Source organism: Myotis daubentonii, chromosome 1 (genome assembly GCF_963259705.1).
Source record: "Myotis daubentonii chromosome 1, mMyoDau2.1, whole genome shotgun sequence".
NCBI lineage: Eukaryota > Metazoa > Chordata > Mammalia > Chiroptera > Vespertilionidae > Myotis > Myotis daubentonii.
In genome coordinates, this window is record NC_081840.1 from 65721784 (window position 1) to 65739224 (window position 17441).

At 47.8% G+C, this 17441-nt stretch overlaps 1 protein-coding gene across 2 annotated transcripts in view; it reads left to right on the forward strand.

Moving 5' to 3' along the window:
• EHD4 (EH domain containing 4) overlaps nucleotides 1–17441 on the forward strand; it is an 87500-nt gene that overhangs the window by 27441 nt on the left and 42618 nt on the right. For both annotated transcript variants that reach the window (XR_009453854.1, XM_059704551.1), the window contains exon 3: nucleotides 5905–6002. Coding sequence is in view for 1 of the 2 variants with exons in the window: in XM_059704551.1 (XP_059560534.1) it covers nucleotides 5905–6002 (98 nt within the window). In the remaining variant the exon portion in view is untranslated. The remainder of the gene's footprint in view (nucleotides 1–5904; nucleotides 6003–17441) is intronic.

Here is a 17441-nt window from a genome sequence, read left to right on the forward strand (position 1 = left end):
TCTCTCCCTTCCTCTCTGTGAAGAATCAAATAAAATATATTTTTAAAAAATAAAAAAATAAAAATAATAAATAATAAAAACAGACTTAATATAAATATATAGAGTCAGTCCAGACACATGCTGGTTCCACCAGCTAATTTAGCTACAGAGATTATGGGAAACAGGCTCTTGCCAAGAATCACTCTTGATTCACCATCAAAAGAAATTGTTTTTTAATCTGAGGCATTCGTTGGTCTTTGTGTATGTGCCGTGCTTATCCATGATAAACTTCCTGAAGCTCTTGCCATTAATCTTTAACCTCAGGATCATGGTGGCTCCCAGGTCATGAGCCCATTGTTCTTTATTGGCTGCCTGTACAGTCCTGGTGCTGACATTCCAGAAAACCAGCTTTACTGCCTGGGCTCAAGCAGACTTTCCCGGCACTGGCTCTAACTGGCACCTTGCACCCAGCTCCCCTAGTCCCCATGACAGTGAGACTTGATTTAGAAAAGGACATATTTAGGTTGAACCACATGAAATTACCAATATTCAACCATCTTTTACTTGTAAAAATGGTAATTCATAAGATCTAGGGGTAGGTAACCTTTGGCTTTTTATAGTGTGGATTTAAAATAAATTTCTGCTGGCAGTAGAAGGTTAGATCAGACATGTGTGCTGTAGGACCATATAAAATGATTACAGGTTAGTTGTCAAAATCCTTTTGTATATTGTATGCTATTTACTATGTACTAGTAAATAGGAATTTGTGTAATCTCTCTGGTCCTACTCTTATCAGTAAAGTGAGCTGGTAAAGGAGGTGCTTTTAAATAGCTCCATATGCTCTCCCTGGAAGCTTCGGCTTATTTGAACCTAATGACAGCCTGGGAGTTCTCAGAATTGCTCAGAGACCTACAGGCGGTCACAGGGTGCGTGAGCAAGAAGATGACCAGAGCCTGGATCTTCTGCCTCCTGTTTACTGCTCCACCCTGCACCAGTGGGTGGAGAACAAGTCACATGCGGGAGCCTCTTCAATGGGGAGTTCAGGACTAGGGCATGTCACTTCTTTGCTTAGGATGTTGCCGTCTGTGTGATAAAGGCACACAGCTGTGGCTCAAATGCATGAAATGGTAGGAGCAGACTAGTAGTTAACCTGGACTTTGGAGTCAGAACTGCCAGGTTAGCATACCAGCTCGTCACTTATCAGCTGTGTGACTTGATAAGTTGTGGTCTGTGCCCCCTCTGTGCCCCAGTCTCCTCAGTAAAATAATACAAAGCCCCACCTCTGAGGTTGTGGTGGGGATTGAGTGAGTTAACTATAGATGTCACTGCACTGTTTGGAAATCAAAAGCAGAATTAAGGTACTGCCTGGTTTTTTTAAAATGTTGATCAGTGAGCCCTGGCTGGTGTGGGTCAGTGGATAGAGCATGGGCCCCACACACTGAAGGGTCTCAGGTTCAATTCCAAGTCAAGAGCATGTACCTGGGTTGCAAGTTCAATTCTGATCCTGATCCTGGCTCTGGTCTGGGCATGTGCAAGAGGCAACCAATCGATGTTTCTTTCTCTTCTCTCTCTCTCTTCCTCCCTCTGTCCCTCCATCCTTCCATCCCTTCCACTATCTCTAAAAATCAATGGAAAAAATATCCTCAAGTGAGGATTAACAAATAAATCTATATATATAAAAGCCTAAGCAATCCTTACGACTGGACAACCAGACAACTGTCCTGTTGCTATGATGTGCACTGACCACCAGGGGACAGACGCTCGATGCAGGAGCTTCCCCCTGGTGGTCAGTCCACTCCCACAGCCAACCTCCTGCAGCTGGCCAACTTCCTGCAGTCCCTTTCACCAGCCGGCCGGCCCCAATTGGCTACCCAACCTCCCGTGGTCCCTCCGCCCAGCCAGCCTGCCCTCATTGGCCCTGATTGGGACATTGGCTCCAATCAGCCCTAATCACCGACCAGGCCAAGGGACCCCACTTGTGCATGAATTCATGCACCATGCCTCTAGTAAAATAATAAAACATTGATCAATGAATTGGAATGTTAATGTTTGGAAACAATTTTATGAACTCTAATCCTTTTACCCCCTTGTTCAGCTGGCCTAAGACTTAGAACCCTGACCATTCCTTTACCCACTGGCTTTCTGTTTCCCCTGAGTCTTCTTTGGTTGTGGGGGTGACAGGTAATAGGAGTCCAGAGTAGGGCTTGGCCCCCTCCTGCCATCCTTTTATCATAAAATAAAATGTATCAGGTCAGCCCTGGGTGAGGGAAACACTTTATAAAAGCTTATGTGAGTCTCCTGGGCTGAACTATGAACTAGCACATGTCTGCATATTTCATATGAAATGTGAAAGGATACACTTCAAGGCAAGGCGTGGATATACTTCATGTTAGTCACTCCACCAAGGAGCAGGAAGTCCATCCTGGGACAGCAAATCTGTGCTTGGAAACATTTCAGCAGACACATGAGCAGGGAGGCCTGAGCCATGGCTGATGATGCCCTACTCAACACACAGCCTTGCTTTTCATCTTCTTCTCCTTAGAGCAGTGGTTCTCAACCTTGGCTGCACATTAGAATCACCTTGGAATCTTTTTAAAATCCTGATTTCTGGGCCTCATCCTCCAGAATTTAAATCAGGAGTTTAAAAAGATTCCCAGGTGATTCTAATGTGCAGCCAAGGTTGAGAACTACAGTGGGGCCTTGACTTATGAGTTTAATTCCTTCCGAGACCGAGCTCGTTAAGGAGCTCGTTAACTCAAAGTACTCTATCAACTCAATGCAAAAAATCGGCAGAGAGACAGCTGGTATCTCAAAAAACTCGTTAGGACACTCGTAAGTCAAGGCCCCACTGTACTGCTCTAAGGGTTAGAACCACACACACGTTTTCTTAAATAACTGTAATCAGAAAAAAAACCCTAATGCAGTGGTTCTCAACCTTGGCTGCACATTAGAACCACCCAGGAATCTTTAAAATCCTGATTTTTGGGCCTCATCCTCTGGAAATTCTGTTTCTTTGTTATGGGGTGGGGCCACAACATTAGTAACAAAGAAACAGAATTTCCGGAGGATGAGACCCAGAAATCAGGATTTTAAAAAGATTCCCAGGTGATTCTAATGTGCAGCCAAGGTTGAGAACCACTGCCTTATAGTATGAGTTGCCCCCCACAAGGGATCTAAAAGCTGACTTGTGTTCTGTGCTCTCTTCCCCCCAACCCCTCTAATCCCCACCCCCATATACTCTTTCTTCTGTGGAGTAGAGACCAGACTTGGACACAATCCCAACTACCCCTCTCTGGGTGCCTCTGGAGAGCTCCTTTTTCTTTTCCTCCCCGCTCTTCCTTCTCTCCCTTCCTCCTTGAATTGGAATGTTTCCATCTTTTCCTCTTCTCCTCCTTCCCCCTCTCCTCAAGGTCCTTGTCTTCCCTCCTCTCCCTCTCCCACTCCCTGCTTCCCTTCCTCTTCCTTTCTCTCTCCCTCCCCCCTCTGTCCCCTCCTCCTTTTTTCTGCAGTTACCCCTCCTGGCCCAATCCCTCTCCCTTGTTTGCTGTGTGGTAACTTCACTGTATCTGACTGCATCTTATTTCGCGGCTCATACATTTTGCCTCTGCAGATGCATCAGGAGCCAAGGGAGTTGTTGAAACGTTGTCACTTGGCACATGAGGGAATGGACAGTTTGTGAATGTTTTAGTCCCTCTGTTAACTTTACAGTAGAATCCAGGGATTTTGTGTTTCGGAAATACTGATATTAAGTGGTTTTGGGGAAAAGGTCAGCCTCTCCCAGGAATGCTTTTCCACATATGGGCACTTTTTCCAGATTGCCAGCTGCCTCCAGCCACGTCATAGAAAGGACAGGACTGTGTTAAGAGTCTGAATCACAGCCGACAAGAAATGTGGCCCAACACAGCTGTGCTCAGAACTCCGTTCCTCCCCAACGCTAGAGCACTGAACATGGCGTTTCTTATTCTGTGAACCTACAAAGGCTGCTCGGGGATCCCTGTGCACTCATTCTCACAGATCTCGCCAAGTGGTGGCAGTGGGGTTTACGTAAAGGGCAGGAGGAGGCAGGAGGGGCAGGAAAAATCAGAAATGAGGGGCTTCTCTTAAATTAACTTGACCCTTTATTTTTCACGTTATAGGGTTTTTAACATTATGGGTTGAGTTCTACTCAACTGACATCAGAACATTAGGCTGCACTCCAGCCAGCCATGCATTCGTGGCATGACCTCCAAATGCCATAACTGCTTTGTGCTTCAGCGTTTCTAGCTACAGAATGCTCATAATGTCTTTCCTACATCATCCCAGGCTGACTTGAAAATCTAGGAAAGAATGTATGACAAACTTGTCCTGAGCACCTTCAAAGAAAGTTATTTTGAAAGGTCAGTAGTTACAGCGAAAGCTCAGGGCTGCCCACCCCTGCCCGCCCGGCCACGCCCCAGCCTGCCCTCTGTGCTGTCCACCAGTGCATGCGAAGGCTGGGCAGGCCTCCCTGTCCTGCATTCCCCGCATTTTTACTTTCTGAGTAATCCCACCAGTTCCACTGAATGGAAGAATTGAGCTTTCACCAAGGGTTTCAAGCTTTCTGCCTACACAGATACAGAAGTTAGCACTGACTATATAGACAAAGGAGAGCCTTCCTGTCCCTGTACCGTTTCCACCTGAAAACATACCCAATGCTAAAAGAGATCCCTCTTGGGCCCGGCTGAAGTAGCTCAGTGGTTGAGTGTCGACCTATGAGCCAGGAGGTCACGGTTCAATTCCCGGTCGGGGCACATGCCCGGGTGGTAGGCTCAATACCCAGTGGGGTGCATGCAGGAGGCAGCCGATCAATGATTCTGTCATCATTGATGTCTCAATCTCTTTCTCCCTCTCCCTTCCTCGTCGGAATTTTTATTTATTTATTTATTTTAAAGAGATCCCCCTCGGGCTCTGTCACCTGGGGTGGAGGGAACACAGCCTTTCCCTCTAGTACTCTAGAGTTAGACATTGTTAGAGCTAAAAAGACTCACCCGCCCTGGTCCAGGTGTCTCCAATTACCCAAGAGGAAACTGAGTCCCAGAGGGCGGAAGTCCTTGCCCAGGGTCCCACAGGAATTTATTGGCAGCGGCTGAGCTGAACCTGAACCCAGGTCTGCTGACCCCAGCCACAGTTTTCCTGCCACTCCACTCTACCTCCATGAGGCCTACGTCAGGACAGCAGACTAGAACCATAGGAGGGAGAGCAGAAGGAGAAGGAATGGAAGTGACGGACAAGGAAGGAGGCTTGGAGAAGCTTGGCCAGGTCCCTCCCCAACCCTGCCCTCCATGTGCTTATAGGGTACTCCTAGGACTCAAACACCTGGAGGATTTGGGGGGTTGCCCACAGGTGCCTGCCCCATCCTGAGCCTGAAGCCATAGCAAGTGTCAGGCTGGGTGCTGAGTCCCTAGGCATCACATAGTGAAAACAGGCCCCAGTACTTCTGAGGTCACTTTAGGGATCGGGCAGGGCCTGGCAGGAGCTCGGCATGCTCCAGCCCAGTGCGGCCTGGGATTCCCCTGGGTGAGAAGATCCGGACACTTGACCAAGGAGCAGCCTGAAGAGGTGCAGGTGAGGCTAGCAGGCTTTGGGTTAAGGCCCAGCTCTGAGTAACTCTAAGCAAGTTATTTAACCTAACCTCTCTGAGGTTAAGAGTAATTTTTTCCTCCTGAGGTTAATATGAGGAGCAAATGAGATGATGTTAAAATATCTAAGTGTTCAATAAATGTTGGTAAAAATCACAGTGAACTGTAAGGAGTCTGGTAGCAGGTAGCCCCAATGGAGGTCCCATCAGTCCCCTGCAAGCCCCACTTCACAGCAGATGATGTCAGCAGCCCAGAAAGGCCAAGGTGCTCCGTCGTTGGCACACTCTGCAGTGCCGTTCTGATCCCACCTTTGATCTCTTTCTTCCAGATTCATGTGCTCCCAGCTGCCCAATCAAGTCCTGAAGAGCATCAGCATCATCGACAGCCCGGGCATCCTGTCTGGGGAGAAGCAGCGCATCAGCCGAGGTCAGTGCCCTTGCCCGCCCCGCCCCACCCAGTGCTGGCCGAGGCGCTCTCTGCTGTTGGCAGAGGATTTCCATTCCTAGTGTATTCTCCCCATGCTCCAGGACCCCCAACGTGCCTGAGCAGCCCAAGGTCCCGAGCTGAAGGGGCCCCAAGAAATAACCAAGGAGTCTGGCTAACCAATCATAAGCAGGCAAGCTAATGACGGCAGCAGGGTAGGGGGGCTTCCCAGCTGCTCTCTCTCCCTCCCCCATTGGCACATTTTCCACCCAGTTGCCCCCTCGGCATCCTTGCCTTGAGTAAGCATTTTCTGGTGTGTACTTGGTGCCAGACACTGTCCTGTGATTGGGAGTGCGGAAAGCAGGTGCAGTTTCTGCCTTCGAAGAGCTTATGTTCTGTTGAGGAAGACAGACGTTAATTCAGTTTTTACGAAGTAAATGGAAAATGCGAGCCGGGATAAGCACTCTGAGGTGGGGGCTGTATATCAGGTATCAGGGGACCTGGCCTGGCCGTGGGGTGCTTGGAAAGGTCCCCAGAGGACGTGCATTTGAGCCAGAATCTGGAGGATGCCCAGGAATCACCTGAGGGCAGCTGGCGCGGGAAGGAGAGACTGGCTGACTGGTATTCAGAGGAGACTGAGGAAGAATAGGAAATGACTGAAGAACAGTGATGTTTGGGCGTCTTCAGCCTTCAGGAAACAAGGCTGAGGCAGTGACTGTTTCCAGACCCTTGCATTATGGTTAAACAGATGGGCCTGCTCGCTCTCCCACCCTCTTGGAGAAAGGGGGTATCCGGGGCAGACCAGAGGACACAGTTTACTTAGAGAAAGGAAATTCCTGACTGGGAGGACACCATGATGGACTCCTGTGACCACAGAGATAGGTCAAGTTCCCTTCATCCTGGCCTGGCAAGTACATACCAGAAAAGGCTTTGCTGGGAAGGCGAAGACGAGCTGATGAACTGCTGCTATCGCTTTTCACTTTGCCACCCCTTGAACAGCGAGTCCGTGGAATTCTGTTGAGAGTGCTGGCATGCTGAAGTTGAGCAGTGACCTGTCTGGGGTCGTGGTCACGGGTCACGGCCACACAGTGAACTCCCTCAGTGCTCCTGAACTGAATGTAGTTACAGAGGCCGCAAGAGCTAACAGGCAAGAGCCCCAATACAGTAAATACGGCTTCCTTGGTCTGCATGCCCTTCTTTCCCAGTATTTCAGGGGTGCTGACCGCAGCCTCCATGGGCTCACCGAGCGCTCGCTCGGGCTGCCTGGCTGTGCCTTCACCACCCAGGTCAGGGACTCATGGGCCATTAAACATTACACTTACAGCAAAAGTCAGGTTAATACTATTCTTCTCTCGTAACTATCTTTGTTGGTTTTATTTTCTGTTATAAAAGTAATCTTTATTGTAAAGGATTCAAACAATGAGTAGGATGTACAAAAATCTCCCTCTGTCACAAATAACAATGGCCAATGATTTTCTCTGGCTCCTTGGAGACTTCTTTCTGTGCATATACAACACATCACTTTGAACAGAAATGTGATTAGTATGCATGTTTTCTACAGCGTGCTTTTTGCCATAACAGTCTGTCGCAGACATCATTCCATGCCAGTGTATTCAAATTATTTTATTCCACTTAATAGCTGCTTAGTCTCCATCAAAGAGAGGAAACATAGTTTATTTAACCAACTTGTGGATATTGTGGTGGATAATAATTTCACTCTTACAAATAGTGTTATAGATAGGCATCTTTTGTGTATCTTTTTAAAAAATCTTTATTGTTGAAAGTATTACATATGTCCCCTTTCTTCCCCCATTGGCCCCTCTGCCCCTCCCTCCCCCTCTCTTTTGTGTATTTTACACCTCAATGCCAATAGACTCTTCTTAAAGAGCCAGTTTAGGACCATTAACTGGCCCCATGAAAGTTGCTCTGCAGATAAAATGTTTTGTTTTAAAAGGAAAATAAAGCAAACTCATGTTCCAGAGCTTTTCCCAGCTGCCCACGGTACACTACTTCTGCATGTCTGACCAACGTTACTGAGAAACAAGGGGTTGCTGATAATAAATCTCTCTGTTTACCTCTAAGTTTTAAGACCCAGATTGTAGTTTCTACCTTATCCTCTTCTTTTCATTGGTAGGTAGGCCTTTGGCCAATTCTGATCACCCGTATTCTTCAGGATTTCTCCTTCGCTTAGTAATTGTGTCTTTCAAACTGTAGCTCGTTTGTAGCATGGCAGGATGCTTTCAGGGTGCTTTTTGCCGCTTTATAATAATCTGACTCACATCCTGGTCTGGCTTACTGTGACATGTGCTTACACACATCCTATGCACAGAAATAGCACATGCGCTTCCAACCAGTCGGCTGGTCCCTGCCGCCCTGACAGGCAGAGCAGCTGGTGAGGACACGGACCGAGAGCTGCAGATAGTGTCAGCACTACGCATGGGGCCAGCGCTCCCCAGCTAGAGTATCTTACCATGTTTGGGCACCGTTGGTGGTTGGAGTCACTCAGCTGACAGTTCCAGCACATTCATCCCAAGGAACATATGCTATTTTAAAGCTGCTTCTGCTTAAACTATTGCAAATGGTGCTACATTCTCACACACACTCGTGTATCTACTTGCATCTCTCAGCTTCCTAAATCACAGCACCACCTTCGTCGGTCATGTATGTCAACATGGGGTGAGGTAGGAGGTGCAGAACATTTGAAACATCTGCATCGACTTAATCAGTGGAGCTGTGCCTCCCCTGTGGTGTTTCGTCTGTGAAAGAGGAGAGGTAACCGCTGCTGTGTCTTCTGTTTGTCCGTGCAGTTGATGTGTTAACCCTCAACAAGGGGTCTCATCACGGAGGCCCTCTTGCACATTGAAGGCTTCTCCTTGAGGTGTGTATCCATGATAGTGGTATGAGAATGGCCACCATGTACTGAGCTGTGTGTCTACACTGTGCTAATTGTTTAGGATTTCTATCTACGTTACACACAACCGTGCGCACACACAAGCTGAGCCCTGGCCCAGGAAACCCTTCTCGCCCTCACTTCCCCTGGAAAGCAGAGCCTCCCAACGATCATGAGAATTCTCTCCCCAGCTGCTGGGCAGACGGGAGGTGGAGCTTGACATTGGGAGAATGGGCAGAGTAAAAACTGTTGAGAAAGTGCCACTTTCAGAGAACAGGTTCCGAGGATGAGCGCTTCAGGCAGTGCTGACGGCGAAGCTGCGGTGTGGGCCCAGCCCACCCTCTGGCCTGCAGGGGTGTGCAGCCCTGGCAGAGAGCGTGCTGGACAGACAGTGCAGCTGCAGGAGGAGGTGGCGAGTGTGTGGTGACTGCTGCACGTGCCCTAGGAGGACCTATGGATTGCACCACACCCAGAGGTTTCCCCATCAGCACAGGACAGCACAGACGGCAGGCAGCGTGCTGGTGCATTGTGCCGCTTTGCTGGGGGTCAGATGGGGAACGAGGGGCCTCACGGGAGCTGGCATCACATCACCAGCAGCATTCAGGTACCTCCCGGGCATTGCCCAGGTGCCCAGAGCTCTGCAGAGAAGATGGCCTAGTGAGGGTGTGTCTCCAGGAAGGAGTCCTGATGCCTTAGTAGTGAGCACAAGATGGAGACTCTCAACCTGGGGTTCAGTTGCGCATCTCACCTCACCTGTGGCTCATTCTTCTTTGTTCAGTCTTCTCTCTCGTGACATCATAAGCCTAGGCCTCCCCACCCCCCTTTTTTTGTGCTGAGTAGAGCAGGCAAGTGGGGCTACAAGGAGGACATGGTATTTTGCAGACATTGTTCTTCCCTAGGCCAAAGCTGTAGGTGACAAGAAGAAACACTTGATATTTCTACACAATAGTTCAAATTTCACGGTGTTAGGTTTGAAGTGAAATCACTTTTATGTGAGAAATGGCCTTTACAGATCAGAATGTGTCTAAGCACTGCCTTCTCATCAGCAGAATCTTACACTGACCCTGAGCATCAGGTCACTGCCCTCGTCACCTCCCTGCTCTGCTCCAGGAAAATCAGAATGCAAGTCAGCACTGGAGGGAGTAACTCTCCTGTTCGGGAGCTCTATAGGTAAAACCCACGATGGTAATTGACTTCGGAGCAGCTTTTAGTATTCTCCATATGAAAACCCATCCCCTTAAAATGTTCCTTCGTTTCATTATAGTGGCATAAAATCTTTAGGAACAAAAGATTGAGCATAGTTTCTAAACTGTAACTTTCTTGGCCGACATAAAGAATTCCCATCAAGTAGGGACAAAAATGTTCTGATATATTGATAGTAATAATTTTATTCTAATCAAGTAATAGCTTCCTAAAAATTCTACAGACTTTTCTTAATTCTTTTCTTGTAGCCAATTAAAAAAAAATCTTGATTCTTAAGAATTTTTAGATTATTTTTTCAAAATGGGTGGGTGGAATCTGATTGGCTCACTCCTGAGAAACATTCTTTGCCCCCTGATGACAACATCCAGATTTTTAACTCTTTTTTCCCCCCTGACTCTTTCTGTGTGATGACACATCCTTATTTTTATTCCCATTCTCTTACTATTCTGGCTCCTGGACTGTTTGCATCCTAAAACACTAATTATTTCATACTGAACCTAAACATCATCTAGGATTTATTTCTGGACCCAGCATGAACCCAGTGTGTTCCCAACTATGGCGTCCAAACCTCTCGTCTGGCTCCCATCACAGTGTCCCTGTGTGACAAGGAGAACACTGTGCAAACCACTGTGGCGCCTGATGGGCTTGTCCACATATTTAGCACAAAAGCATTTGGAAGGTACTGTGGTTTCCTGAAAGTATGAGGTTCTGTATAGTCTTCAACACACTGGACTTTGGTCATAAAAATAGTACAGTTTTTCCCTTTTAAGAACTCTATAAGAAAAAACCTCTTGATCTGAATTTCCAGCAGCTCATAAAATGAAAGGGAGAAGTGTCTTCCCCTGGTGTTTAAGCTCTTCTCACTATAAGTCCTTTCCATTATAAGTCAATGAATAGAACTAAAAAGATAGTGAAAAATAAAAGGGCAGAAAATGTCCAGCTAGTGAAAACAATAAATAATGGTAATGCATGAAACAGAAAGGATCTCACTGCACTGCAAGTAACATAACAGACAATAATTAGTGTCAAAATCATTGATTAATGTTTTATCATTTACATACAGACATCCTTCAGTCCTCCTGATTTTGGTAACATTAAATGAGGTCCTCAAAAATAAAAAAGGCCTCTGAATACTGACAGGCAAACATGAACAGGATGCCAACACAACTGAGGTGCCCAAACATAGTATTGCAAAAGAATTGACAGACTTAGAAAACAGGGCATGGAAATCCAACCTATAATCAATAAAGGTGCAGAAAAAAACAGAGAAGTCCAAAACAGACTGTAACCAGGGAAGTGCAAACACACCTAAATGACATGTTTTTTGAACTTGAAAGACAAAAGACCAGGTTTTGAAGGCGGCCCAAGGAAGGCAGGAGAACATTTAGAGATGTCCAGAAAAGAACAACTTCCTCACAGGCTTTGGAAACGAGGGCTAGAGAGGAAAACACAAATATGTCTTGTCCCCTCAAAGAACAAGAGGGCTTGGAGCAAGACGTTGGCCAGGCTCAACAGCAGCAAAGACCCTTCTAGGAAGCACTAGACCAGCCGTGGGCAAACTACGGCCTGCTTGAAATGAATAAAACTAAAAAAAAAAAGACCGTACCCTTTTATGTAATGATGTTTACTTTGAACTTATATTAGTTCACACAAACACTCCATCCATGCTTTTGTTCCGGCCCTCCGGTCCAGTTTAAGAACCCATTGTGGCCCTCGAGTCAAAAAGTTTTCCCACCCCTGCACTAGATTAAAGAGACTTCAGAGACCAACAGCTCCCCGAGCGGGGCAGTGGTGGCAGGTGGGGCCTATCCTTGAGGTAGGCCTCACAGCCAGCCATAGGTGTAAGTGCTGAATTTCATGAAGAGTTCCTGAGAGGGGCCCAGTCGCATGTGGCTCAGCAGTTGAGTGTTGACCCAGGAACCAGGAAGTCACCAGTTTGATTCCTGGTCAGGGCATATGTCTGGGTTGCAAGCTTAGTCCCCAGTGAGTGGGGGAAGGTGTAGGAGGCAGCCAATTGTTGATTCTCTCTCATCATGGATGTTTCTATCTCTCTCTCTCTCCCCTCCCTCTCTGAAATTAATAAAAATATATTTAATAATAAAAAAAAGAGTTCCTAAGAGGGGCCTACAATGCCTGCCAGGTTACCCTGAAACAAGGAAGTTCAGGCCTTACTTGGGTAGTATTCTAAATAAGAAAAGGAAATATATATATATCTACACTAATAAAAGAGAAAATGGTAATTGGCGTACGACGATACCCTTTTCATTGGCTAATCAGGGCTATATGCAAATTAACTGCCAACTATGATTGGCAGTTAACTGCCAACTAAGATTGGCAGTTAACTGCCAACAAGATGGCGGTTAATTTGCATATGTAGGCACAATGCAGGGAGGTGAAAGGGAAAGCAGGAAGAAGCCCCCTGCCACTGACAGTGATCGGAAACCCAGGGGGGAGCTAAGAGCTGGGGGGCAGGGCAAAGGCGGCCCTGGGGCCGCCTTTGCCCTGCCCCCCAGCCATGATCGGAGAATCAGGTGCCTTTTCTGCCCTGGCCAGTGATAGCAGGAAGTAGGGGTGGAGCCAGCGATGGGAGCTGGACACGGTCGAAGCTGGCAGTCCTGGGAGCTAGGGGTCCCTTGCCTGGGCCTACAGCAGAGCCCACGATCGGGGGGCCGCTGCAGCTGCGGGTCCCCGCTGCCCGAGCTGGACGCCCAGGCCAGAGGCGTTAGGCCTGGGCAGGGGCGGAGCCTGCAACCGCGGGGAGCTGGGGGTCCCCTGCCCAGGCCTGACACCTCTGCCGGAGGCCTCAGGCCTGGTCAAGGGGCCGATCCGGTGATTGGTGATCGGAGGGTGATGAGGGTCAACTCCTCTGGCCGAGGCATCAGGCCTGGGCGGGGGGCTGAGCCGGGGATTGGGGGGATATGATGGTCCCCTTGCCCAGGCCTGAAGCCTGGGTCAGAGGCGTCAGGCTTGGGCAGGGGGTGGAGCAAGTGATCAAAGGGAGATGGGGGTCCCCTGCCCAGGCATGATTCCTGGGCCAGAGGCCTCAGGCCTGGGTGGGGGCCAGAGCCAGTGATCGGGGGGAGATGGGGGTCCCCTGTCCAAGCCTGACACCTCTGGCGGAGGCGTCAGGCCTGGGCAAGGGGCTGATCAGGTGATCAGAGGGTGATGGGGGTCTACGCCTCTTGCTGAGGCATCAGGCCTGGGCAAGGGGCAGAGCCAGCAGTCAGAGGGGTCTGGGGGTCCCCTGCCCAGGCCTGATGCCTGGGCCAGAGGCATCAGGCCTGGGCTGGGGGCAGAACCAGTGATGGGGGGAAATGAGGGTCCCCTGCCCAGGCCTGACACCTCTGTCAGAGGCGTCAGGCTTGGGCAAGGGGCCAATCCTGCGATTGGAGGGTGATGGGGGTCAGCGCCTGAGGGCTCCCAGTATGTGAGAGGGGGCAGGCTGGGCTGAGGGACACTCCCCCCCCCCCACCCAGTGCACGAATTTCGTGCACCGGGCCCCTAGTGTGTGTGTGTTTGTGTGTGTGTGTATATATATATATATATATATATATGCCTAAGTGACTGTTAAAACCAAACGACCAGAACGACTGACGCCCAGAACGACTGGATGACCAGTTGCTATGACGCACACTGACCACTAGGGGGAAGGCGCTCAATGCAAGAGCTGCCCCCTGATGGTCAGGAGCTGCCCCCTGGTGAGCACAGCTGCAGCGGTGGTGGGAGCCTCTCCCATCTCCATGGCAACAGTACTGAGCAGTGGTAGCGGCGGCGGGATGAGCAGCAGCAGAGCTGCACCTGGCCCTGGCTGGGAGTCCTCCCTGGCCACCTGCCACTTCAGCACTGCTAAATCCCTCGGGCCGAAACCCGGCAGTCTGACATCCCCCGAGGGGTCCCGAATTGCGAGAGGGCGCAGACCAGGCTGAGGAACCCCACCTGTGCACGAATCTGTGTGCCAGGCTTCTAGTAATTAAATAAAGGGGAGGTTGTTGTGAGACAACACTATCTTCTCCCTCATTCTGGTCACCATGCAATTACAGATCCATCTCCGGGCAGTTTCAACTTTTCTGCAGCACCACAGATCTTTTCTCTAACCTACACTAATCAGTCTGTAAACCCAGAATCCTACAACTTGATTTCCTTGATCAAATCAAGGGACTAAAGTCCCTGAAGGCTGTCCTTCATGGAGCAGGAAGTGCATAGACAATAGAATTGAACTTCCTCGGTTTCAGTCACTTACCGACCTTGTGGCCTTGAAAAAGTTGTTAACATCTCTATAAAATGAGAGTAATAGTACCTAGTGCATAATGTTGTTGTAACTGAGTTAATATATAGGACACAGAAAATAATGCCCAGCCTAGCACATAGTAAGTGTTCAATAAATATTAGCTTCATCATTTCATTGTGTTGTTGTTGAAGGCCAAAGCGTTTTCAAAGACTGAATTTAAAGTTTATATTGGTATACTAGAGGCCCAGCGCACGAAATTCATGCACGGGTGGGGTTCCCAGGCCTGGCTGGTGATCAGGGCCGATCAGGACCAGGCCAATCAGGGCCAGGCCGGGAGAGCAGGCAGCGGTCACTGGGCTGGGCGCAGAAGAAATGGACTCTGACACTGCCATCATCGGCACTCTGCCACCACATGGTTCCCCGCCTCCTCCCTCCTCCTTCCCTCGCCGCCACCACAGTGGGCCGATTGGGGCCTGCCAGCCGGGGGAAGGACAGGGCATGGGAGGTTGGCAGTGGGCCCCAAGGAGGGAGCCGGCCCTTGGCTCCCCCCACTGGGAAAAGGGCTGCATCCACCACTCCCTACCCCCGGTTCACTGTCCCAGCCCAGGGGCAAGGGGGAGAACCCCGGGAGGTTGGCCAGCCAGGAGGGAGGGACTGCGGGAGGTTGGCCAGCCTGGGGATGTTGTCTGTGGGAGCACACTGACCACCAGGGGGCAGCTCCTGCGTTGAGCATCTGCCCCCCTGGTGGTCAGTGTGCATCATAGTGACCGGTTGTTCTGGTCACTTAGGCTTTTATATATCTAGATATTGGTCCCTTGTCTCATAAAGTCTTCTGTCTCAGAGAGTAGGGGAAATTTTTGTCAAGTTATTTGAAATGTGAAGTTTGTTGTTCAGGGATTGAAAATGCTATTTTTGGATAAGTGTTTCTACCTTTTTCTTACATTATTTTATTGATGACTTGTTTTCAGTTTTAAAATTGTGTGTCTTGCAGGAAGTAGAAAAGAGATAACACTCTAATTGATTATTCAGCTTAAAATATTTGATGGAAAAAGAATCTATTTATATAAAAACCCTGGGCTCAACCAACCAGAAGGAAGTCAGTCCTGCAGGGGTTATCTTGGAAATGGCTGCACCCTCCCCAAGCTGTTTCCCATGAGGGTGGTGAGGTTTCAGGCAGGAACCCATCCCCAGAGCGTGGCTGCACTGAGTCCTGGGTCCTCTTAGCCACAGCTGCACCCTCCTGAGCTGTTTCTGGTAAGGGCGAGGTTTGAGGCAGGAACCGGCCCTCAGAATGTGGCCGCACTGAGTCCTGGGTCCTCTTAGCTACTCTGCGCCCTCCCCGAGATGTTTCTGGTAAGGGCGAGGTTTGAGGCAGGAACCGGCCCTCGGAGCATGGAGGCATATATTTATAAAGTTTTAATACATTATATTAGAGGTCATGGTAGTACTATTTTACCCACAGCGTCTACAGGAATTGGTGCAAATTTATTTCTCGGTGGAAGCACCTTTCATTCTCAATCTAAATTACCCATTCCACTAAATGAAACTTCAATTTCTAGACTCAATATAAACAGTGAAGTTGCTAAAACTATTGAAAAGGCCCACTTCTCATTATTGATGAATGCACCATGGCATCCAGTCATGCTATAAACGCCATAGACAGATTACTAAGAGAAATTTGAATGTTGTATTTGGTGGGAAAGTTCTCCTTGGAGGGGATTTTTGAGAATGTCTCAGTATTGTACCGCATGCTATGCGATCAGCCATAGTACAAACGAGTTTAAAGTACTGCAATGTTTGGGGATGTTTCAGAAAGTTGTCTCTTACAACAAATATGAAATCAGAGGATTCTGCTTATAGTGAATGGTTAGTAAAACTTGGAGAAGGCAAACTTGATAGCAGTTTTCATTTAGGAATGGATATTATTGAAACCCCCTGTGAAATGATTTGTAATGGATCTATTATTGAAGCTACCTTTGGAAATACTATATCTATAGATAGTATTAAAAATATATCTAAACATGCAATTCTTTGTCCAAAAAATGAGCACGTTCAAAAATTAAATGAAGAAATTTTGGATATACTCAATGGAGATTTTCACACATATTTGAGTGATGATTCCATTGATTCCACAGATGATGTTGAAAAGGAAAATTTTCCCATCGAATTTCTTAATAATATTACTCCTTTGGGAATGCTGTGTCATAAATTAAAATTGAAAGTGGGTGCAATCATCATGCTATTGAGAAATCTTAATAGTAAATGGGGTCTTTGTAATGGTACCAGATTTATTATCAAAAGATTACGACTGAACATAATCAAAGCTGAAGTATTAACAGGATCTGCAGAGGGAGAAGTTGTTCTGAGTCCAAGAATTGATTTGTCCCCATCTGACACTGGCCTCCCATTTGAATTGATTCAACAACAGTTTCCCGTGATGCCAGCATTTGTGATGACTATTAATAAATCACAAGGCCAAACTCTAGACAGAGTAGGCATATTCCTACCTGAATCCGTTTTTTGCACATGGTCAGTTTTATGTTGCTTTCTCTCGAGTTCGAAGAGCATGTGACGTTAAAGTTCTAAATACTTCAGCACTGCCAAAACCGGTTTGGCTCAGTGGATAGAGCGTCGGCCTGCGGACTGAAGGGTCCCAGGTTCGATTCCGGTCCAGGGCATGTACCTCGATTGCGGGCACATCCCCAGTAGGAGATGTGCAGAAGGCAACTGATGGATGTTTCTCTCTCATCGATGTTTCTAACTCTCTATCTCTCTCCCTTCCTCTCTGTAAAAAATCAATAAAATATATTTTTAAAAAAAATACTTCAGCACAAGGGAAATTAGTCAAGCACTCTGAAAGTGTTTTCACTCTTAATGTGGTGTACAGGGAGATATTAGAATAATCACTTTGTCAGTCATTGTGTGCATCACTGTTGTTTATAGATCGTGTTTTTGTTGTTTTCATATCATGTTTTTGTCATGTTTAGATCATGCCTCTGTTGTTGTTATATCCTTTTGTGACTGTTAATTAATAAATTTATGTTATTTTCATATACATTTTACTAATTTCCTTTCATCTCTCACACTTCTATTATAGAGAAAGGGCAAATAGCAATATTAA